The sequence below is a fragment of the Trachymyrmex cornetzi genome, unplaced genomic scaffold, assembly GCF_001594075.2.
Source record: "Trachymyrmex cornetzi isolate Tcor2-1 unplaced genomic scaffold, Tcor1.1 scaffold99, whole genome shotgun sequence".
Lineage (NCBI taxonomy): Eukaryota > Metazoa > Arthropoda > Insecta > Hymenoptera > Formicidae > Trachymyrmex > Trachymyrmex cornetzi.
In genome coordinates this window covers 3,196,990-3,221,488 of record NW_017300343.1, presented here as the reverse complement: position 1 = coordinate 3,221,488, position 24,499 = coordinate 3,196,990, and the positions used below count along the sequence as shown (strand labels likewise).

General features: G+C 31.5%; 3 protein-coding genes across 12 annotated transcripts; 1 reads left to right on the top strand and 2 right to left on the bottom strand.

The window, feature by feature from the left end:
- Window positions 1–1,848: 1,848 nt before the first annotated feature.
- Window positions 1,849–7,188, bottom strand: LOC108770145 (chymotrypsin-2-like). The gene is made up of 5 exons (XM_018521518.1): window positions 6,962–7,188; window positions 4,331–4,404; window positions 3,591–3,904; window positions 2,832–3,086; window positions 1,849–1,995 (listed from the first exon to the last, which is right to left on the bottom strand). Exons 2-5 carry the CDS (start codon window positions 4,383–4,385, stop codon window positions 1,849–1,851), a joined length of 771 nt encoding a protein of 256 aa, XP_018377020.1. The 5' UTR covers window positions 4,386–4,404; window positions 6,962–7,188.
- A 279-nt stretch (window positions 7,189–7,467) lies between these two features.
- LOC108770144 (zinc finger protein OZF) lies at window positions 7,468–10,431 on the top strand. Of its 6 annotated transcripts, none has more exons than XM_018521511.1 (4): window positions 7,468–7,800; window positions 8,096–8,173; window positions 8,256–8,408; window positions 8,706–10,431. In XM_018521511.1, the coding sequence occupies exons 2-4, from the start codon at window positions 8,111–8,113 to the stop codon at window positions 10,242–10,244; spliced, it is 1,755 nt and encodes a 584-aa protein (XP_018377013.1). In that variant the 5' UTR covers window positions 7,468–7,800; window positions 8,096–8,110; the 3' UTR covers window positions 10,245–10,431. The 6 variants fall into 6 exon arrangements, with proteins under 6 accessions (XP_018377013.1, XP_018377015.1, XP_018377018.1 ...); XM_018521513.1 differs by having other exon boundaries at window positions 8,727–10,430; XM_018521512.1 differs by lacking the exon at window positions 7,468–7,800 and adding an exon at window positions 7,957–7,975.
- Window positions 10,432–14,539: 4,108 nt separating this feature from the next.
- On the bottom strand, window positions 14,540–22,222 carry LOC108770141 (collagen alpha-1(III) chain). 5 transcript variants are annotated; one of them, XM_018521505.1, is made up of 9 exons: window positions 22,060–22,222; window positions 20,873–20,919; window positions 19,437–20,496; window positions 17,894–19,243; window positions 17,612–17,680; window positions 16,835–17,216; window positions 16,179–16,699; window positions 14,823–14,936; window positions 14,540–14,717 (listed from the first exon to the last, which is right to left on the bottom strand). In XM_018521505.1, the coding sequence occupies exons 1-9, from the start codon at window positions 22,124–22,126 to the stop codon at window positions 14,680–14,682; spliced, it is 3,648 nt and encodes a 1,215-aa protein (XP_018377007.1). In that variant the 5' UTR covers window positions 22,127–22,222; the 3' UTR covers window positions 14,540–14,679. The 5 variants fall into 5 exon arrangements, with proteins under 5 accessions (XP_018377007.1, XP_018377004.1, XP_018377005.1 ...); XM_018521502.1 differs by having other exon boundaries at window positions 16,179–17,216; window positions 19,437–19,898; window positions 19,947–20,496; window positions 22,060–22,221; XM_018521503.1 differs by having other exon boundaries at window positions 16,179–17,216; window positions 19,437–19,898; window positions 20,019–20,496; window positions 22,060–22,221.
- Between the last annotated feature and the right edge of the window lie 2,277 nt (window positions 22,223–24,499).

Here is a 24,499-nt window from a genome sequence, read left to right as displayed (position 1 = left end):
ATATATTCTTTATTTTTATATTTTCAAGAAATTATACTCTACATATTTCTAAATAATAAGCATAATAGTTCAATAAACTTCGATGTATTCAATTTTAAGATTGATCACACACAATACTGGTAATTAAATAATATAATTATTAATAATATATATTCTATAATAATATTTCAAGTTCTTCCAAAAAATCTATCTTTATATAACGTATGCATATATACGAGTGCGCTTTATATACCTACATACTACATCACAAACTCGCATGCACAATAAATTCAATAAGAGGTATCCAGGATTAAGTTTACCGTAATCTGTTTTAATTGATCCATTTCAAGGCAACGGATGTATAGAGTGCTATATACATATATTTATCGGTATATTGTTATTAAATTTATGCATGGATCGATCATATTTAAAACAATTTTATTTAAAATATGTATTTTAAATAAAAAAATTAAGCAGTTATTTAGTATTTAAAGATTGTTCTGATTTCTTATTTTAAATAAGTTTTTGGAATCTAAAGTATGAAGCTTCATATTATCCAGCATTTGTTGCAATTACATTTCAAAAGGAAATATGAAAAAGATCAGCACGGCTACCCGGGCTATCTACTTGCACGAGCCTCGGCAATTAAATGACTGCCGACTGCGGGGTGACTGCGTAAACGTGACGCGCCCCTCACCCGCTCTTCCGCGACAAACAAATCCCAAGGTTGTGCGACAATCATCTATCGAAATATTAACGTATATTACGAAATAAGTAAAATAATTTATTCGTTACATTTTTTATATTCTCCGATGAATAGGCTTTATTGCTTTATTCTTACATTCCTTATATACGCACACACTCAGCTCAGAATATCATAGATGTTTCAACTGTGTTACAATAAGTGATTATTAGTTTGTAATTTATCCATATAAAGTAATTGATAACTGAATTTTGTAGCAGTTAATATGAAGTCAGATCTTGTATACATTTTGTCATGAAATAGAATTTTATCTAGTTGTGTGTTATAATTATTTTTGTAATCTCGTTCAGTTTTAGATCTCTTAAAATACTTAATTTTAGAATTATACAAAAAATGATTTCAATAAATTACAAGATACAAAGAGATATTTTTATTAATATAAGAGAAATTTATTATCCCTCTTTCGAATCCTATCTCATTCATCTGAATTTCTCATTTCTCTCCGTATACTTTTGAGATGAGATTCAGTAATGAATCATTAGAATTAATAAAAATTATACGTATATAGAGGCCTTAGATTCTATCGGAAGATAATCGATTCAGTTATTTTCAATTTACTTTTAAATTAAAGTTTTGTCTATATAATAAAGTTTATTTTATGAAAAAATGTATTTAATCGAAATTTCATAATATTGAATTCGCGATCGATCAAGTCTTTTCAAATCGAAACGCTGTTGACAGTGATTTTTTTTTTTAACAGATTTATTTCTAATTGAAGGGATATGTACATATATAATAATATGACACACACACACACACACACACACACACACACACACACACACACACACACACACACACATACAATAAAAAGCGTCGAAAAAAGAAACATTCTTTTTCAAAAATATTTATTCATTCTATCACATCTTATTACCAAGAGACATGGTTGTATCTCGCAGCAAATATACACACGGCAGCTATAAAATAAACAGCGCAAATATCTGTACGGAAATCGCCTAGTTGAACTGAGTAATATGATTATTAGATCTTAAAAATGGATCGAGTTAGTTTATAAATTATTATATATAAAATTATATACATACATATATATAAAAGTTTATTAATTATATTATTTACATTAGCTCAATCGATATTATTGATTACTTCTAATTATCCTGCATTACTTGTTTAATGAAATCCATAAAGTGGCTTACTCTGGTAAAAACATCAGGAAAACCAAGTGCACAAGGTTTTGTCCATGAAAATATACCTATTAGTATACAATTATGTACCAAAGGACTGCCACTATCGCCCTGCGAATAATATTCTCTTTCAATTAACATTTTAATAAAATATAATTATTTATTCTTTATACTATATATATACTATATATTTGCACAATGTACATATACTTCAAATAATTAAATTTATAATATATTTATATAATATCAAAAAAAACATGTTTCACTTAAAAATTTAATTTAATTATGTGGGATTTAATAGGAATAAATAAACACTAAAAAATTATATAAAATTACACTTTTCGTTTAAAATTTAATCTAAAAAATTGCGATGTTTTATTTAATAAGATGTCATAAATATTATTTTCTTGCAATGTTTCTAAGACATTTTAAGTGATAAAAATATATTACTTCTTTCGTTATTATTTGAATTCTCGATCTTCTACACGATAAAATTAAAAATAAAAAACTTAAATATTCCAAAAGAATTTAAAATACACATATTTAGAAATTATTAATAATTACACACAAAATATTAATTTAATGCAGCAAACTATTGTACTTTATAATTTCTGACTGTGTTAATTCGACTGTCCAGCCGTACATCCGTCTATCCGTCCATCCGTCCGTCCAATTGTCCGTCTGCAAGATTTCTTAAAAACAACTGTTTTTTAAATCATATTTTCGGTAATAGACCTAATTTCATCAAAGTATATTATAATTATATAATAATATATTTATTTTCTATCTTTATTATATATAAATTATATAAATTATATATAAAATAAATAATTTTAAATAATAACTAATTATAATTTGAAACTTGTAAAGGATTTCCAATTGAGTTTCGCGTATGTTTCAAAATGCAACAACAGTAATATATTTTTGTAAAAAATAATATATTTTACCTTGCAAGCGCCGATACCTTTCTTTTCGAATGTACAAATTTGGGAGTTGAGAATAGTAGTGTTTTTGTAATAGGCCTGACATACGTTATTGTCGATAATTGGCACCGAAAGTTTTTGTAAGTCTCGAGACAACCAACTAAATGGATGAACACGACCCCATCCACTGATAATGGCTTGTTGTCCAATGGGTACATCGTCGTGCATTGCTAAAGCAATTGGTGATTGAGAGGATGATATGCAAATTTCTTTAGCAAGCTGAAAATATACATATATCACAAATATGTATAAAATTTTACTACAGATTTTTAATTTTACTAAAAAAAAATTTTTTTTTTAAACAACAAGCTATATTTTACACCAAATACATTTTATTCAACATAATATAAAAATAAAAAGTATTATCTTTAAATTTTAATGCATCATGAATACTTTACAGCGATAATTTGGTTCTGACAAGAACTATTAATTTATTAGACTATTAATTAAACTGTTTCAGCCAATTTATACCATCTATTAATAATCTTAAATTTATTAGACAATTGCATATTCTTCATCAAATTAAGTTTGCTCTTCGTGCGCAAATTTAATATTAAAGTTTTTTATCATAAGAAAATATCTGTATCTTTATAGTTGTAATTTTAGAAAATTAAATTAATAAAAAAAAATATCTTCGATTTTTCAATTTATTAAAAATTATGAATTTATCGAAGTTTATTTCTTACTTCAATTACCAAAAGACAAAAGGAAAGCATGCCTCACCATGATTACAACTAAATCGGCTGTCCAAGACTTCTCAGAGCCATATACATAATCAGGATGACATATGACATCTTTGACAGCGTGTTTTTCGCCCTCTTTTAAATTAATGCTCCCAGTGTGCACACTGAGTTCTTCAGAGGGTTCGTCTATCAAGCCACATATACAATGCGCTGCACTCAAGACATGCCTATCGCTGATAAGCGCACCACTGCAGATATGCAAGTTGTAGTATCGTACAGACACTTGATAAGGAAACTCAGATTCAATGGCGGGCTGTCCACCAACCAAACGTCGTATACGAAGTGCCCGGATTCCTTTTCCAAAAATAATATGCACGATATTTGTCACATTTTACTTAAAAAAATTATTTTTAATCAATAAATTACAAGATCCTTCATATCTCAGATCATAGATGAGAAATTCTCTCATAAAATTCATCGATTAAGAAAACTTTTTTTTTTAAGTAAATTTACAGTAACTTATAAATTGTATTTTCTAACATTTCTAATAATTTATCTGCTATTTTAAATATACCTATATAAATATATGCCTAATATATCTCATAATCTTAAATAAACAGCATCGATCAATAATTTATTTTAGTCCTATTTTTTCTTCTACTTTTTTGTCTTTTCCTTTTGTTTTTTCTTTTATTGTTACGTTAAATTGAATTCGCATTTATATGGTTTTTTCTTCGTAAATGAAAACAAAAGAATTCGTTGATGCATGTTTTCACTTACCGTAACTGACATCCAATATTAAAATAATTACCAAACACAGGGTGAAATTCATCATCACTGTTTAGAGCTAAATACTGTAAACAAATTAAATTAATAATTTGCTAAAAAAACATCTTTGCGTGAATTTATATAAGTATTCGTATATATTTCTTATAATTCTTATAGTTTTAAATAACTTGATTTTATTGAATAAATTATGAATTTATCGAAGTTTATATATTTCCTACTTCAATTACCAACAAAAAAATTTGGTTGTATTACTTTTAAATGCAATTTAGAATAATCTGTAATTTTTTCATAATTTTGTTATTATTTTGAAATATCTACGAAATGTCCTTAACTAATAAGTTCACAACTCTTCGAAATAAGTTTTACCAGATATACGTGCGATCTATTTAACAACTCATAGGATCTCAGATTATAATTTTTAATATCGGAATATCGAAATATGTATTCTGTAATTCCAAATACAATAGACGATTGAAAATTTTATCTATGGACGATTATTTCAGACTTTATACTTGCGACAATATATCTCAGACTTTAAAAAAAAAGCACCTCGTTTTTTTATTATATCGAATTTAATGTATATATTGCTTAATTTTTATTTATTACTATATAAAGATAATCTAAATTGTGATCAAAACGTGTGTAATTGTCAATTATTATTAATAATATATGCAAGTTTTTTACACGTTATCATCCAGTGTCGGCTTTCATTTTCAAATCTTGCGTGATTCGTCATACGTAACTGTAACATGCTTACTCACGCTGGTAATCTAATACATCAAAGATCTGTAATTACATTCTGTATGAATCATTGTAAGAAGAAAGATTTGTGAACATATTAGTTTCATTTATTTTGCCAAATTTAAAATATTTATTTTATAGAATAAAAACTATGATAAGATAATAAATATAATATTAAAACTCTTAAATTAAAATCGTCTACGTAATTTCATATATATGACGTCATATATAAATAAATGTCCAAAATAAATACAATAGGTTATTCTAAATAGTTTAGATATTTTAGGGCAAAATTTCAACAATTAGTGGACAATTATTAAATGTGCAATAAAATGTTATTAAATTTATTTAATAACTTAATCTTTAACAGAAAGCCAATACCACGTGATAAATATTAGAAAATACAGAAGTCTTCGTAAAATTATATTTTTAATATTCAAAATTTCAGACTCACTTAACAATTTTTATTTATTATTATCAATGATTAATATACAACGTTAATTATAGTCATTTTTATAATAACGACTTTAATTAAGTAAATTCATAATAAAAATTAATATTCTGTATTTTACTTTTTATTTATCAACATACAATTATCCACAATAGAATGGTTACAAGACATGTAACAAAAATTATATTATAGAAATATTTTATCATAATGGCAATATTATTGCAATAAGAATGCAATAAAATATTTGCTCTCTAAAAAATCACGATGTAATAACAATGTAGTGTAACATACTTATAAAAACACATTATCGCATGATGTAATATTCCATAATGAAAGTATATTGTAATTTAAAATAAAATACAAAATAAATATACAATATATATATGCATACGTGCATATTACTTATCGATATTAATTAATAATAATAAATAATTAATTATAATGTATATAATTATATTATATAGATTAAATCTCTTGGTTGTTTACAGTAATACATGTATTGAATAAAGATTAAATTCCTGTCTCTATTCTTGTATGATATGACCTTCATTATATACGCAGGCGCATAGATTTTTATATGTAATTCACGTAGCTACTTCGATCACTATAAATGTATGACTCATTTATCACAATTATCGCATTGATAATAATAAATAGTAAGTTTATTGTATTTGTGAAATGTTTATGCAATATACTATTGCATTCTTGCTGAAATTACATACATTTTCATTTCTTCACGATATTGCTGTAACTTTATACGTTGTAATTTGTTATGTCGCTGCAGTATAGAAAGGAATGTTATTATTGTTTTATCGTTGTTATAACGAGACAGACAAAGAATTTCATACTCATGATATAATTAATTATCAATTAGAAAGAGAACACGATCAAAAAACAAAATGAGAAAAAGAGAAAAAAAAGGAAAGAAAAAGAAAGATGTGATAAGGTAATAAATAACAATTAATACTAGATGGAATTAATATTATCTCACAATACCACAAATAATTCTGTTTTGTTATCATTAAAAATAACCAACAAATATCAATATTAACTAACATCAATACTGCTAAAATTTTTTTCGTTTTTCAATTTCCAGAATTATTATCACTTAAATATTTAAGTATTTAATACAAATATTTAAAACACGTTTCAAACATAATTGTACAAATATAATAACATTTGTACATATTACATTTTAAATATTATATATTATATTTGTATTATAATATGTTTAAAAACATATTTTTAAATATGTTTTTCAATATTAATACGAACATTTAAAATATTAATCAATATATTACATATATTTTAAATTAAAAAACTAAGTCATATATATATTATATATTAAAAAAGGAATAATGCTTATTAATCTTATCTATCTCTCAATACGAAACAATTATATAAAAAGTCTCGATTATTTATAAATTTACCCGTTTGCTTCTTTTCGTACACGTTTCGATATAATACCGCCGTCGTAGTCCTATGCGTCCCTTTGTTGCGTAAAGACCTTGCGTGCACTTTAGGTATTTGATGAGAACTCAGCTAGACCCCCGGGACCGATCCTTGATATATCCGCGTCAAATATCGCAAAAGAGTATACATTCTTCACACGAGCACGTTTGCCGAACTTGTGCAATGTGCACATTAGTTGTCAAGCGCGCGCATAAAACAGCAACGTGCGCAGCGCTGCGCGATGCGTGTGACGTGCGTGCGCGCGCACACGCGTGAGCGCTACGTAACCGCCGCCGCGTGACGTATGCACGCAGCACGTATCATATATGTGCATATCACATACGTGCACTCGCGACGCGACGTCAAGCGGTCGAGTCCTATCCGTCCTATAGGTGTTCGTACGTGTCGCGTACGCACGCGCACACGTCACACATGTGCGTGTGTATGTGACGCGCGCCAGCGCGCGTGCGTTTTGTGCAACGTTACATTATCTACTCCAGCCAACGCGTAGCGCATCGCCTACCTCGTCGATTTCTTCGTCGGCAGAGAGAGAGAGAGAGAGAGAGAGAGAGAGAGAGAAAGTTCGTCGTCGCGTTCGCGCGTCACCTGCATCTCACGACCTGCTCACGATCGGATCGGTGTCGAGTAAAATCCAGGGAGAGAACAATCTGAACGATTCGTGCCTGCGGCGAATCGACTGCTTCGAGCCGCGGTGCAATTATCTCAGCGGCGCCGTGAACAGGTTGAAGGAGCGTCGTCCGACCCCGTGCTGAACCTGTATTTTTGTACTCCATGGAAGGGCCATGTAACCTATGCTGTGAGTATCGACTTAGGTAATTACGATTCGCGCCTTCGACTGGTCCTCCCGGAACGCGGCAACAGGTTCGCGACCGACGCGACAGGCGAAGCCTTGGCACAGATCTCGCGGAAGCCGCGTTCCGGGAGGTTATGGGAAGACGGTCCCTCATGTAATTTCTGGCTGCACCCATCGTGTACAAAGCTTTTTCCTTGTCTCTCTTTATCTGGATTTGTTTTTTTTTTCTTGCTTTTTTTAGACATTGTGTGTTGATCGCATTGTAAAATGTAAGCGAATAAATTGATTTCACTTTCAGAGTGAAGTGTAGCAAATGGAAGGTTTTAAGGTGAAAGATGAACCGATGGATGCATTAGCCATAGACAGTCAGGTTATGGTAAACTTTTTGTATGAAACAGCAGCAGGTATATGGCATACTGCTGGCGCTGTCCAGAGTCTAACGTAACGATTACTTTAAGGATGAGAACATTGTGAGCGTCGTGCTTAAGGAGGAACCAGGCGATAGAACATTTGATCCAGACTACATGGAGGATATTTGCTCAGGCACTTTCGAGAAGGGCACTCTCTTTTTGCCTATCGAAAACAATGAGGTGGATTTCTCCAACGAAATGGTAAGTACATGACAATTATAACTTTAGCCATAATCTTTTTGTATAGTTTTATATCTGCTGTAGATTCTAAATTTTGAATAACTGCTTAATAAAAGTATGATTGTTGTTTTTATGATATTGGCTGCATTCAACAGAAAAAGCAGCTTTGCAATTATAAGATTCTTTAATATAATTGACCCTTAGTTCCTACTAGAACTAAATGTGTAAACCAATTATATTAAAGAATCTTACGACAGTTGTAAAGCTGCCTTTTCTGCTGAATGCAGTCATACGTTATGTTACAATATCTTTTTCTAGGAGCTTTGTGAATTTTTACAGGTGAAGTTAGAATTGGAAGGAGAATCGACCAGTCACCAAAACTGGTCGCAAATAGCAAATACTAATTTATGTGACAAGGAGGATATGATGCAACGATGCTTGACTAATACAAATTTTATACAAACGCAAGACTCCGACAAGCATCATGGATTCTGTCAAAATGGACAACAACCGAAATTCTACAAGATCCAATGCTCAATGTGCAAGAAATGGTTTCTGAATAATGATTCTATGGTGACGCATCTAAAGACGCACTGTAGTGGAAATCAATGTGAGGTCTGTCAACAAAATTTTACTGACAACTCTAGCCTGCATGCTCACATGTTGACTCATGTTGGAATGAGTCCATTAGAGTGCAACATCTGTCAAAAAAGATTCGCTTATAAATGGAGCTTAAGAAGCCACATGCAATTACATGTATTAGATAAACCTTACGATTGTGATGCATTGCAGCAGGCTTTTATGAAGCGAGCTGGTATGAATGAACAGATAATGCCAATGGAAGACAGGCCCTTTGAATGTGATGTGTGTCACATGACGTTTAAAGAGAAAATTAATTTGAATCGACACATGACCAATCACACGAATGCGGACAAACCCTATAAATGCACGATTTGTTTCGAGGCATTCAAAGAGAAGGCGAAATTGAACATGCATTTGCCACTCCATACGGGAAACAAACATTTCAAGTGTACGTTGTGTCATAGATCGTTCGCCCAAAAAACCGCGCTCAACAATCACATGTTGGCGCATAGCGGTGAGAAACCACATGCGTGTAACATTTGTGAAAAAACATACAAGAGAAAATCAGAATTAATTAGGCATACTATGGTTCACACTGGTGAGAGACCATACGAGTGTAAAGAGTGCTTAATGACTTTTCGAGAAAAGGCCAAATTGAATTCCCATATGTTGGTCCACACGGGCGAGAAACCGCACGAGTGTCACATCTGTCACAAGGCATGCGCAAGAAAATCGGATTTAAACAGTCACATGTTATTACACACTGGTGGTCAATACGATTGCAAGGTTTGCGACAAAATCTTCACCAGGAAATCGGATCTGAATCGGCATACTCTAATACACACCGGTGAGAAACCGTTTGCGTGCAATATGTGCGACATGGCGTTCAGGGAGAAGACGCGATTAAACTCGCACATGATCATACATACAGGCGATAAGAGACACGCGTGTCACATCTGCCAGAAGACATTCAAGGAAAAGGCATCGTTGAAGAAACATATGTTAAGTCACACCGGTGACAGACCGTACGAATGTTATGTGTGTCACAAAGCTTTCACGCAGAAGACCACGTTAAACAGCCACATCCTGATTCACGCCGGTGAGAGACCATTTGAATGTAGTACTTGTCAAAAAATATGCAAAGATAAAGCAGCGTTGAAAAAGCACTTATTGGTGCACGTTAACGAAAAAACTCACGAATGTCTTATTTGTATGAAAAAATTCGCCCATAAAACAGCATTAAATAGTCACCTGTCCTCAAATCACATATCCTAACTACACGGATCTAGTCTATTACGGCTTTCTGTTTCTTTACATTGAGCACCGTATGTTTGTAGTTGTATAGCATATTTCCATGATTACACCTATATCTGTTTTATATGCCAATAGGTCTGATAAAGTCGTATTTTTTCCTGTGTATGGACAAATAATAAATTAATTTCTAAGTAAATTGCTAACAATAAGTCACTTAATAATAATCCTACCTGAAAAATAAGTAAAATCGCTAAAATGTTTAAAATCCATTGTATTTAATATATGCTATCTGAGAACTAATACATTGCGAAAACATTATATCTACAAACTATGAAATTTAACATTCAAGAGATACGAAATACTTTTAAAAAAAAGTAAAAAAACAAATAAGATAGGCAAATGGAAATTAAAAACTCAAAACAAATGTTCACATAAATACTACAAAGATATTAGAGTGACCGTGAAGTCTCTTTTTAATTTGAAAAAGACAAAATATAATAATAAGAAATTATAATAAAACTATAATAATTAGATATTATTAGTTGAAAGCTCATAATTGAATTAAATTGCAGGATAATTATTTTAACAAATATATATGTATATATATGATAGAAAAACAATCATTGTTGTCAGATGAGATAAGAACACAAAAAATATTTCACGTAGAGAGATATACATATTTATTTAACCCACAAGAAACATAAGAACACAAAAAATATTTCACATAGAGAGATATAGATATTTATTTAACCCACAAAAAGAACCATATTATATTAAATGAATTTCGGGTTTCCAGGTAGTTGAGAATTAGAAGGACACATCTGAAACAATATTATAAAAATAATTAAAAATTTTTTAATTATATTGAAATTATCACGTATTTAGGATGTTTCTTAAATAACGGACAATAATCATGTAGCCCCATTCCTGATTAAAAATTGGGTCGAAAAGTCTTACAATCACGCAATTTTCGCAATGAATGACAAAATATTAATTTCTAAAAATTGCCGAATAAGCGCGTATCCATCCGGCTGACCAATCATTAACTATTATAAAAATTGCAAAATGGTAGAGAACTTTTCAATTCAATTTTTGATCAGGAATAGCATTATGTGATTCGACAATCTTTAGAAATTAATATTTCAATCATTGCGAAAATTGCAAAATGGTAGAGGACTTTTCGACTCAATTCTTAATCAGGAATAACGCTATATGATTAGTGTCTGCTATTTAAGAAACATGTATAGTTAACTAATTGTAATTTACAACATTCAATATATTTTCGAAAATTTATTGCTTAAACTGCATTCGCATGCTATATTTTCATTATCTGTAATAATACAATTTATAAACGAACGATATTTGCAAATATACCACATAAGATAAATAACCAAGTTTCTGGGCAAAGAATTTCACAAAAATTAATTTTTTTTAATTATTTTCTGTAAAAAGTATATTATTTATCATTGAAATAAAAGTTTATCATTGGAACGAAATATGACATGAAGCTATTTTTGTTGCTGTTAATTAAAATTATTTTTGCAGCCACATAAATTAAAAATGAGAGATCGCGATTTTTTGCTTGCACTATGTAAAATAAACAATTTTTTGGAAGCATTTAACAGATTGTAAAATATCCCAAAAATTTCTCGTTCTATACATTTATAGATTAGTAAAATTAATTTGCATGTATTCATAATAATATATTCATATAAAATAAAAACTTTATAGTCAAAATTTATAGTTGTTTATTAATTCACGAACAAAAACAACATTTTTTTCAGTATTAACGATATCAAAATGTATCTATATCAATCTATTACACATGAATGAAACTTTATATGTATATACATTAGACTGCCAAGAAAAAAAAATTTTTTTTTAATCGGCACTTAGTTCAAAAGCTTCCATTTCATGCCAAAAGAACATCCCTAAACTTTTATCAAAAAATATTAAGATTTAGAAACTTTGATTTCAAAATCGTTTACTAGCGACCTCTAAATCTTAATATTTTTTATTAAAATTTATGTAGATGTTCTTTTGGCATGAAATGGAAGCTTAGCTTTTGAGCTAAGTGGCCGATTAAAAAAAAATTTTTTTTTCCTTGGCAGTATAATATACATATATATATATATATATATAGTATCTTTCTTTAGTATATTTTTACTCCTATTAGGACAAAATACTATAGTGTAACTATAATATAATGTAACAATAGTGCAAAGAAAAAATATTCACATAATCTCTCTGTCTTTTTTATACTTATAAATATTATTTAATATGACATATTACAATTTAATACGAATTATTGTGGAAACGCATATAGAGTATCTTATAGTAGTCCTAGATCACCGATTCGTCTTTTTTGAATTTCAATACATACCTATCGCATATATGGACCTTGCAGCATCGGGTAGGAACTAGTTAAAACGTTAAAAGTTCAAAAATTATTAACTCTTAACTTAACGTAGTTATATAATCTTAAATATATTAATTTAACTTAATTTAGTTATTTTTAAAATTTAATTTATTAACTTTTTTTAAATTAAAAATGTTTCTATTTCTCTTAAGACTAATATTTTTTTTATAAAATCTTAAACATTAGAGAATTAATTTAGAAAAAGTTCAACGATTTTATGATTAAAGACTATAATAAGAGTCACACCATACGATGGCCAGTTTTTATTGGTTCGCTAGGTTCTGTCAATTCCCGCTTATATTTGAATCACACTAATTTTAAGTGTCATAAACGTAGGTTATATTTCAGCAATATAAGTATGAAATATGAGCCTTGATGAAGAATTGTTATAAAACAGTGATGCATATCCACTCATTTTCTGAATTTTTACGTTTATTTTTTGTAACAAATATCTAGTCGGTGTAGTCGTAAACATGCGTGAACAGTCGTTTCAGAAGTTAAAGAAAGTTAGATAAATGTTAAAGAAAGAGAGATAATGCAAATATGTATATATACTCTTCTCTCTCGCAAGATTTTGACAAAACTGCCTTGTGGTGTGACTCTAATTATATTAGTAACTTTTACATGTGAATGAAAAAATTTAATTTACCTAATAATCTATATTGTAATTGCTATTTAAAGTAAAATAATTTTTTCCAAAATTAACTTTTTTTAAGCGTAAGTTAATTTAATCTTAACTTAACTTTTATTAAGTTAATTTTTTATTCCTTCAACTTTTAATTTAATTTTATTAATTTTTTAAACCATTAACTTTAACTTAATTTAGTTAAAAAAAACATTAACTTACCTAGCCATGTCTCGTTGTCTCGATCGTTGCCTCATGTTCGAGCCTCGTCTATCGTAATTGGAGTAAGGATATCCTTCATTTCCATAGCCAAAATTGAATCCTAATATACCACGCATGCCATTTTAAATTATATATAAAATTCAAAATTTGTTAAAAATATTCTACAAGATTTAATTATTACATAAATTGTAGTCTACTGTTATAAAACCACTTATAGATTAGAAAACTTAAATAAATATCTTTAGTTTTTGCTGATCGTTAATTCTCGAACGATATATAAATAACGTAACACTTAAATTGGAAACAATCCTGTCTCTCTCATTATTCATTTTATCTAAGAATTTAAAATTACTCTTTAAAGAATATTTTCATTACATAAATAATAATAAGACTTACCCAACTGCGCGTTAGATAGTTGAATTAATAATATTAATATAGTAGAAATTAATATGATGATCTTCATGATGCTTGTAAATTGAAGAAACACAGTGGGATCCGGAAGAAAGACTGAATCTATGCAACTAAAAACGTCCTTTTATACATTTCTCAGCGAGTTGTAATTACTTCTATGTCGTAAGAATATTAAGGATAATAGCTCGCTCATTAATATATACTGGGTGTTTAATACGTTGATCATCCATTCCCTCAGATAATAAGATCAAGTATTACCGTCATGGAAAATTAAGAGTCTTTATTTATATTGATTTAAGGACTTAATTATGGAATCTATCTTGCTTAAAATAACAATAAGGCAAAGATAAACAATAAAGCAAAAATATTGAAAATTAACGTTTTTTAATGGACTATAGAGTCATAACTCTATATAGTCTGTTAAAAAACATGGAATGAAATATTACCTTGCCAATTATCGAAATAACTGATAATAAGGATGACATGTGACGTAAACCATTATTATACACGTTATTCTGAGAAATCTATTTACTCTTTCATCAGTTAACTAACAATAAGATATGTACAAAGGGAAAATTTTATCTACTCATATCGGTTATAATAAATAAACGATACGTCAAATAAATATAAAATCTCTTTATACATGAAGCTTTACATGACAGACGTTAAACATTTTATGATTAAATGACGAGACGTCAAATATATATTACAATATATTTCAGAATTATGTCATCGTCTGTATTTATTATACTTTAATATTTATCTTTCGATTAAACTGGTTAACCCTTCACGTCGATAGGATGATTTCCTGACCAGCCTGCAAAATAACATTTTAATATTTTGACATTCTTTTCTAAAATTTTTACATTAAATAATTACATCTCTCTGAATACGTGTTTAAATAATCCTATTGGAAACTTACTTCCGGCACTACTACTGGCAAAAGCAGAGGCACCACTGGAAGCCCAGGAATTAAGTCCGCCTTGATTTTGTGCTCCATTAGGAGACAAATTTCCACCAAAATTATCGGCGGATCCTGCGAACACAAAATTTAAGATTTAGATTTTTGCATAGATCAATTGTTGTCTTCGCATTTTATTTGTATATTAGTATACTAAGAACTTTTAAGTCATATATTCTCAAATAAAATAAGTAAAAACTTGTTTAAAATTATCTGATAAAATCGACAACATTTTATCTTTGATGAAATTTGTTCGTCGTAATATAATTTAAATTAAATTTAACTTTTGTCTATAAATATTTCAAATATTATAAAATATACAAATCTTGTTAAATAGCTGAATTATTACAAACTGCCGACATTTGCTATTATCTTATAATAGACAGAAATGCATTAAAAAAACATCATTACTAGATATTACTGATATGGTAAATTAATTATGGCCAATACGAATTGTATGTATATGTATATAACAGCTTTCGTAGTCAAAGAACGGAAACGGATACCTGGAACCGGCGCTTACTATTAATTAAGACGCTGCTATCTTTGATTTATGCATCATTGTACGAAGGAACGCATCAATCACACGCGTATTTCCAATCCCTCGTAATGCAAACGTGGCTGACCTTGAGGCCATTTTTCCCATTGTGAGAGAGATTACGTTTTTATCTCGTATATATTCGTTTCGTTTCAAAAAATACCGCTACAATGTCTCGCTAAGGCGTGATATTAGCCGTGAGAAAACTTCCATCGGTATGATCTACTTGACATCACGGGGATATAAATGCCGTGGAATTATGAATGCATCGTTGACTTGATTTACAATCGGCACACACTCCTTCGTTCTAATCTTAATGATCGTGTGGCTTGTTAACGCAACGCTAGTTATCCAATTTTAAACAGTCGTTCGTTTGCCTGTTCATTTTCGGATCATAATCTTAATTTGAATATAAATAAAAAAGCGCAATTTCTAGTACATATTTAATCGATATCATTTTATCATTGTCAATAAGTTTTACTGTTCGTGTCCATAATGTATCATAGTTATCATATTTTGAGATCCAATGTTTGTAATAACATATCTTATGTTATTGCAAACATACGAAAAAACTTTTTAATTTTTAAATAATTGCAAAATATTGTATTCTAAATTATAATTTTCATGAACGATTTTAAGAATAGTATTGATTATATATTTTCTATTTTTAAAACGTGACGTTTCCAGCTATTGAAAATAAATTGCGCTTTCAAATTTCTTTCACAGAATTATATTTTGCGAATGTCCACTATTAAAACACATTTTTGCAAGTAACAAACCTGGCGCGCCGGGAAAAGAGTCGGCAAAACTGGAGCTGGAAGCTTGAGCAGAACTGAAAGATCCAGCGTAAGCTCGCGCCTGAGCACCGCTAACGGACGACGCTAAATTATTCCCTCCTGATCCTGGATGATCTGCGCCGACAGCGAATCCCCCAATTCCGGGATTCCCACCAGGAACATTGCCAACGCTTCCTGGATTTCCAGTACTGGTTCCAACATTTCCGCCGAATGCTCCTCCTGGATGTTTGCCACCTGCGTAGCTTCCACTACCGGGTGCCCCACAACCAAACAGACCCAGCTTACATTGTACTGGATCTGGACCTTGAGGATTGCTTCCCGATCCAGGATAACTTCCTGGTGTTCCTGATCCAGGATAATTTCCTGGTGTTCTTGATCCGGGATAATTTTCTGGTGTTCCCGATCCAGGGTAATTTCCTGGTGTTCTCGAGCTAGGGAAACTTCCTGGTGCTCCCGATCCAGGATAATTTCCTGGTGCTCCCGATCCAGGATAATTTCCTGGTGTTCCAGAACCGAGATAATTTCCTGGTGTTTCCGATCCAGGATAATTTCCTGGTGTCCCTGAGCCAGGATAATTTCCTTGTGTTCCTGAGGCAGGATAATTTCCTGCTGTTCCCGATCCAGGATAATTTCCTGATGTTCCTGAACCAGGAAAACTTCCTGGTGTTCCTGATCTATCTGGATATTTACCGTGTAACGGTCTATCTGAACCGCCACTTCCATCTATCAAAGGTGTAAGGAAAGGATTATATCCTTTTGGTATCTTTTCTTCAAGCGGATTTACACCTTCGTTAGGATTAGCACTGTTATCTCCTCTTCTGTCATTATTCAGGAAAAGATTTCTTTGATCACCAGGCTTTGTGTTTCCTTCATGAGGAATCACATTTCTATCATTATATGAGTTGCTATATCCAGGCTTAGGACGAGTCCAACTTGAATCGAGAAAAGGATTTCCTGGACCAATTGGTTTATTATTTGCATTTTCAATCCAAGGATTTGAAATACTGCTTGGAGTAGTTCCTAAACAGTGAATTAAAATACAACTAACATTTATATGTATTTTCACACACTGTTAATATATGTTTTTACAGATCAAAAAAATTTAATTTATTATTGAAATTTCAAGAAATTAATATCGTAATATTTGAGAATTTTTTTAATCACATAATATGTATTTCATATAATAAATGTATGTATATACATATATCATATTTCATATAATTTACATGTGATGAACTCTAAATATATTATTTTATGTAATGAATTGCTCCTATAAACATAAATTTATTGTTACAAAAAATTTTCTTATATTTTTTTCAGTTATAAACTACTATTGTTTTACCATAAAAGTGAAAAATGTAATTTATAAAAATGGTAAAGATTCATTAAAAATTTTCAATTATTAATGCACATACTTCCAGCTCCAAATAAGAATGGATTTGCTGAATTCCATGACACAGGACTTTCCGGTGTTATACTTGCACCTTTAATAAAAATCAAAATTAAAATTTAGCTTTAATCATATTTATAACTATGAAAGCTAATATGTGATATTTCTTGTATTATTTGACGTATTATTTAAAAGATAAATATTAAAATATTTAATCATTTACGTAATGCGTAAAATAACGTTAGCTGTCTAAACAGTTAAATATTTAATCAATTTATAAATATTATTTTTCTCTCATTTTCCTTACCTTGCGTTCCAGGATAAACTGGCCTAGTACCAGCTCCGATATTATGAGGTGAATCCGGTCCATATGCTGCTCCAATATTTGGAACATTTCCATCGCCAGTTCCAGCGGGATAATATGTTTTATTAACACCACTAGGACCTATTACTCCACCACACAATCCCTGTCCTGGTACATTATCTCTTCCACTACAACCGCTGTTGCAATTATAATTCCCACAACATCCTCCACAATTACTACCTCCTTGCAAACCAGTGGCACCTCCACAATTTCCACCTAGACCGCATCCAGGTCCACTTTCTGGTCCAGATTGTACCTGGCCTGGCCATGCCCCGCTTCCATCTACAGGTTGCTTACTACTAGGCCAAGTCCCACTTCCACTTGTTGGTTGTCCGGAAGGCCACGTTCCACTTCCTTGAGGTTGCTTGGCAGGCAAAATACCTGGAGAATACCTACCAGGCGTAATTCCACTTCCATCTCCAGGTTTTCTACTAGGCCAAGGTCCAGTGCCACTACCGGGCTGTCCTCCAGGCCAGGTTCCACTGTCAATATTAGGATATGTATGGGGAACAGTTCCATAAGCAGGTTTAGTACTTCCGATAGAACCTTTGACTCCGGGAGTATAACTTGAACTTCCTCTGTACGCTGGTGTTGTACCATACGATGAAGTAGTCCCAGTTATGCTGGGAGTGTTGTATATACCAGGAGATGTTCCAAACGCACTTGCACCAGCACTTGCAATTGCGCTACTACTCGCAATATTAAAGTTAGGTTGTTTCGGTCTTGTTCTGTCGTATGGAGCAGATAACGTAGAACTTGGGGTGCTAACGTGACTAAGTGGAGTTTTAGTTGTTCCAAATCCAGTATTTAACGTTGGAAATCCAATATGAGGAGTAGTACCTGTACCATGCCAAGGACTACTTCCAGTCTGACCTAACCAGGAAGTAGTACTTCCATAACTCGGTTTTGTGACACCCGGATGTTCATAAGCACCGCTTGGTGATCCTGGTGATTTTCTAGGAGCAAATGGATCAGTTTGGGGTCCAGGAACAGTTTTAGGTGAATCGATACCTTCATATGGTCCTTTAGTAGTTCCGATAGTATTTATTATAGTTGTGGGCGTACTATAAGAACCAGGTCTGGGTTTGTTATAACCCCCTAGGCCATAATAGTTACTATCAGGGCTAAAGGGTGCTTGATCTGTTCTACCATATGGTCCTTGTGATGCCTGGGTATTTGTTGGCTTATGGAGATCAAATGGATGATCTTTTCTTCCAAAGCTAGAGGTTGCTCCATAAGGGCTTCCAACACCAGATGTTACGCTTGCTCCAGCATAAGCGCCAGCATATGTGCCTGTACAAGTAGAAGCATTATTTATATTAACATTTAAAAAAAATTTATGTTGACAGATATTTCACCGTTTCTAATGTATCCGTTCAATATAATTAATTATTATATTTTGCATCATTTTCTTATTCACCTTACTGCGTAATAGTTGCACTAATATTAATATGAACAATAAAAATATTGAATTACAAACACGCACTTTGTGTTCCAGGTTGTCCGTAAGGCCTATTCTGACTTTCCTGCGGATATCCATAACTTGGAGAAGATATGCCACTTCCTGCATGTGGTATCGCGGAAGAACTGCTCGGGAATTGATTGGTAGGCCATCCTTGTCCAGGTTTTGTCGTTGCGTCGAAGTTTGGGACAGATGCACCAGGTCTCTGTGAAGAAGGAAATCTGCTGTCGTGTCCACTGTCCCAAGCGGGTTTCGGCGAAGAGCCAAAACTACTAGGAGTTGTCCCTCGGTTCCAGTCTGGCCAAGAGCTCGGTGTTGTTCCAAAAGCGCTCGCGGTTACGCTACCGTATCCGGGTTTTGACGCATCAGCGGATGGAGTATTCCAGCTGGATCCAGGTTTTGGAGTAGTTTCATAGCCACTGATTGGCCTCGAATATCCTGTGCTCGGATAGTTGATACCGCCTAAAGGACCGCCAGGGCTACCGCCTAAAGGACCTCCAGGGCTACCGCCTAAAGGACCTCCAGGACTACCGCCTAAAGGACCTCCAGGGCTACCGCCTAAAGGACCTCTAGGGCTACCGCCTAAAGGACCTCCAGGGCTACCGCCTAAAGGACCTCCAGGGCTACCGCCTAAAGGACCGCCAGGACTACCACCTCCCTCATCAATGTAGACGCCCGTAGGTCCAGTCTTATGTACACCAGGTGGATGCGATCCTGGTTTATGTTCTCTACCAGGACCATGATGATGCACTTTATGGGGTCTGTATTGACCATCGTCGCATTCATCCCCATCGTTTTCGTCTCCCTCCTCCTCCGGCTCATCCCGCTCCCAGTAATCGTCGTTCTCCCATTTGCATTTAGAGCAATCATCATTCTTATTATAGCCGTGACCTCCGCCTTTTATTCCATGATCATAATTGGCGCCGTGTCCTGAAGGCGTGCCATAAGATTTTACACCACGGTTAGCATTGTTGTCGTGGGGAAAACCGGTGCTGTCGTAGCTACGAATTCCCTTATGTCTATCGTGAGCACCAGAAATATTTTCTGCGTCTTCAAGTACACTGGTGCTGCTTAATGCAGATGCCTGGTAAAAATTTTTCTCATAAAATTTTTTATAATTTTTTATATTAACAATTTGTCAATAATTATGTGAAATTATGAGACATTTTGAAAAAATTTCAAAATTATGAAAAAAATTGTTATCATATATATGAGAAAATATGAGAAATGAAATACTTTATATGAGAAAATATGAAAAAATACGAAATTGGAAAATCATACAAATGATGGCAAAATATATAGAAAAAATTATATTTTCTCATATAAAGTATTTCATCTCTCGTATTTTCTCATACACGTTTGATGAGTATTTATGAGTATTTATGAGAAAGGCAATCGTTCTATAAGTAAATATGTTGTCTGAAAAATTATGAGAAATTATGAGAAAAATTTTTACATACACCTGCTCCAGCATATGCACCGGCGTATGCACCAGCCGATACGCTATCTAAAAAAAAAACAAATACATAAGAATCATTTTTAGCATTGTTTAAATTGCGATATATGTGAGCATATACGTTTTTGTTTCTTCGCTTTTTTTTTATTTATGCAAAGTTTTAAAAATTACAATAGTCAAGTTATAAACTTCATGCACTTAATATTCATTCTACGTAGTCTATAATTAACGTCGCCGAAACATTCTCACGTAGAATAATCGAGTATCATTGTAATAATGAATAAAGGTCCGGGTATGAAATGTTGAAATTTGTATATAGCGCGCAATAGAATATATGTATATGACTTTATTCTCACAGAAACAAAATTGACTGAATACTTCTCATTTGTCTGCAATAATCTCGATACTTTCTGGACGAAAATTGTAAATTTTTGTTAATAATTCGTAACAAAAAATATTACACAATACACGTGAAAACAATTGTACTCCTCCATAGATAGGCCAACAACCATATATGTAATTATGACGCTATAATGGCACCAAGGAGATGTGGCCTCCAATATTATTTATAAAGATGATTTCATTGAGTTGTACACAAAGGAGGAATAAATATACACACTAAAGACATCGCTATTGCTTTCATTGTCTATTCATGCACGTGTACTTGAAATTTAAAACAATATAAGTTTATAATTATAATTTTGACAGACTACAATGAATTAAAATCATTAAAAATTTAATGAAATATAAAAAATGCTTCCCTAAGCAGTTCTGATTATAAATTATATTATAGTCTCATTAATTATTATAAATTATATATATTTTTGTAACTATATTAATAATTATTAATTTCTAAAATAATGTTTTTTTTTTAATTAATTAATAATATATTTGCTCAAAAGTAAATTACTTATTTTTAGAACCGTTTTATCTCTCAATTTATCGTTTGTATAAAAAAATAGATAATTTTTCTATTTATATCTAGTTCGTAGAAAGCAAAAAAAAAGGAGACAGATAAAATTGTCAGTAAAAAAACACTTATTTAATAAATAGATGAGCATTTAAAAAATTAATTTTTTCATACAAATGCGTGTGCAATCATATTTTGATTTAAAAGTCGCCTGATTGGGCGCACGCACAACAAATATTTATGTAAAACTCTATAATAGATTTTACAATGTGGGAAGCTACCTGAGCCGGCGAGAAACGCGCATGCAAAAATCACCGCCAGAGAACATTGCAAGCTGCGGATCCACATCTCAGCAATCTCGGTGGTGGCCGGCTCGCGAATGTTGCTTTACCGATTGCTTCGTTTACACTGCGGCACCGAGTGCCGATCCATTGCCAAGAGTATCCTGATCGAAAGCTCGTATATATAATGAGGATATCCCCAACAGTGAAAGGGACGCCGCGGATCCCGAACGCAGCCGCGAGCGATTCGCGAAGGTGGCATCCTCAGCAGCGCAGCGCAGCCAAAGACATTCGTACATTGTCGAGCAATGAGTAATTATTGTTTCTACTATTTACTACTACCAGACAAACGATCAGATACTAATAGAAACAGTAGATACGATGTAGTAAAACGGTAGAACTGGTTTGAGATGGTCCATTATAGCCGGAGAAGACTACGTCATCTTTCTTTAGGAGTTTCCCCGAGAGAGACTTCAATGCTTGTCACGTTTACGCATCCTGTATGGCATGCTATGAGCGAATGCTGCGAATCTGTGCACGTTTTGCATTAATCTCATACAAGAAGTTCTCGAAGTATTTTTCGCTTACTGTATCTTCTATCAAGATATCAATGTTAATTTAATATACAACATATTCATTAAATGTATTATTTTTTGTTTAAAAAAAAGTGAATCCGAGTCCTCTTTAAATGACTTATATACTTGTTGGTATAATATATAAAATAATAAAATTTACTTTTTCCTTTTAAGAACAAAGATATTTATTCAAAACTTTTGACGTTTAAATTAGATATTTTAACAATTGATAATAAATCGATAAATTTTCATCTCTCTAAAACCTATAGAGAATACTATATTTATTTTTTTTTATGTGCTATCTATTTATATATATATTTTATAAATGTATATTTTTTAATTTTTCAAATTTATCATATTATACATATACAGTATATATAAAAATATCAATAGAGTTCTATCCTAAATTTCGGGATGAAGTATACATTATCTAAAATAGTAGTCTTAATATAAATTAATATTATATGCTACGTATTTACGTATATTAAAGACATTTCGTCGTTGAAGTCTCAAAATTTTTGTCACTAAATAGCTTTGCATTTATTAATCAATGCTTCTCGATAAAATGATCATTGATGATTTACTGATTTATTGATTTTCCGTCTGAAACGCAATTTATGAAATGTCATGTATAAAGCTAACATAATCATAAATAACAAATTGCGTGTACGTTGCAGCTTACAATTAGATATACTGAAATTATTATCTACTTAAATTATTACTTCAAAGGTATGCTGCAATTATTGCCGATTACAGTATTGTGTTTACATGTTAATTGCAATTGCAAGTCTCATTCAAATAATATAACGTTGAAAAATATGAATTCTTAAAACTAATTGATCGGCTTCAATAATTTCTTTTAAATAATTATCATTAAATTCATTTTTTTCCAAACGCGATTATTTTCATTTCGCTAATGTTTGTCTCTCGAATCATTTCTATTCTTAGAAGAATCCAATAAAAATTTATGTCATATCCATTCCATTAATGCCATACACGCCCCTATTTTCTATTAATGCATAACTCCCACGATTAGACTAGAGTATCGCAAATTATATATGGAATACATTTCAATATAACAAAGAGGACTTCACTGACTTTTCGGTGAATCATTTATTGAAATACATTGGAATTCTTTTCGCATTGTATATGCGCGTACAAACTTCATATAAATGTCGCAGAACTATGCGATCAGTATGCGCGCACGTAAAAGATGAAATTACAATTCATTGTGTAATAATAAGAATAATAATAATGACAATATCCGCAATCGTGTGTAAGTACTTTTAGATTGTATGTGTGTTATAATGTCTCTCTTCTACATACCGATATCCTGAATGATAAAGTACAATCATAATTGGGGAAAACACAGGGTATAAAAATACGTGGCCACAAATAGTGATGCAGGAGCATGTCTAGATGTTATCGAGAGAAACGAAGATTTTAATTTCCTTATTATTATGGCGTGTTACATCCGTGTTAACAGATTAATCGTACATCAATGAAAATTCACGCAATACCGGATACAGAGTAATCTTACAATTAGACTTTAGAGGATACCGACGCACGTAATAATTTGTCTGTCAAATTAAGAAGATTACTATGTCGTTCTCTTAAAAAAGGTTTAATTGTCACGTTACACTTATGATATTCTTCCTTTTCTTTTTCGAAAGTCCACTTTATGAATAGTTTTGACAAAATAACACACATTAAACCTCAAAAGAATTTCATATCCTTTATATTAATATAATATAATTTAAAAACTTCAAATGGAGATATAATCATTATTTTAAATATATATTACATATATAATATATGTACTTATAATATATGTACAACATTTATATACAGAAATATATAAATAT

What these genes read in the sequence shown, in the direction of transcription:
- LOC108770145 (XM_018521518.1), bottom strand. Translation starts at nt 4,385, where the DNA reads ATGATGAATTTCACCCTGTGTTTGGTAATTATTTTAATATTGGATGTC. An exon ending in CCGATTTAGTTGTAATCATG is followed by an intron (nt 3,087 to 3,590) that starts GTGAGGCATGCT and finishes GTATATTTTCAG; the next exon opens with CTTGCTAAAGAAATTTGCAT. An exon ending in AAGGTATCGGCGCTTGCAAG is followed by an intron (nt 1,996 to 2,831) that starts GTAAAATATATT and finishes TATTATTCGCAG; the next exon opens with GGCGATAGTGGCAGTCCTTT.
- LOC108770144 (XM_018521511.1), top strand. Translation starts at nt 8,111, where the DNA reads ATGGAAGGTTTTAAGGTGAAAGATGAACCGATGGATGCATTAGCCATA. An exon ending in CCATAGACAGTCAGGTTATG is followed by an intron (nt 8,174 to 8,255) that starts GTAAACTTTTTG and finishes GATTACTTTAAG; the next exon opens with GATGAGAACATTGTGAGCGT. An exon ending in TGGATTTCTCCAACGAAATG is followed by an intron (nt 8,409 to 8,705) that starts GTAAGTACATGA and finishes ATCTTTTTCTAG; the next exon opens with GAGCTTTGTGAATTTTTACA.
- LOC108770141 (XM_018521500.1), bottom strand. Translation starts at nt 22,126, where the DNA reads ATGTGGATCCGCAGCTTGCAATGTTCTCTGGCGGTGATTTTTGCATGC. An exon ending in ATTCTTATTTGGAGCTGGAA is followed by an intron (nt 17,217 to 17,611) that starts GTATGTGCATTA and finishes TTCACTGTTTAG; the next exon opens with GAACTACTCCAAGCAGTATT. An exon ending in TGCCAGTAGTAGTGCCGGAA is followed by an intron (nt 14,718 to 14,822) that starts GTAAGTTTCCAA and finishes GTTATTTTGCAG; the next exon opens with GCTGGTCAGGAAATCATCCT.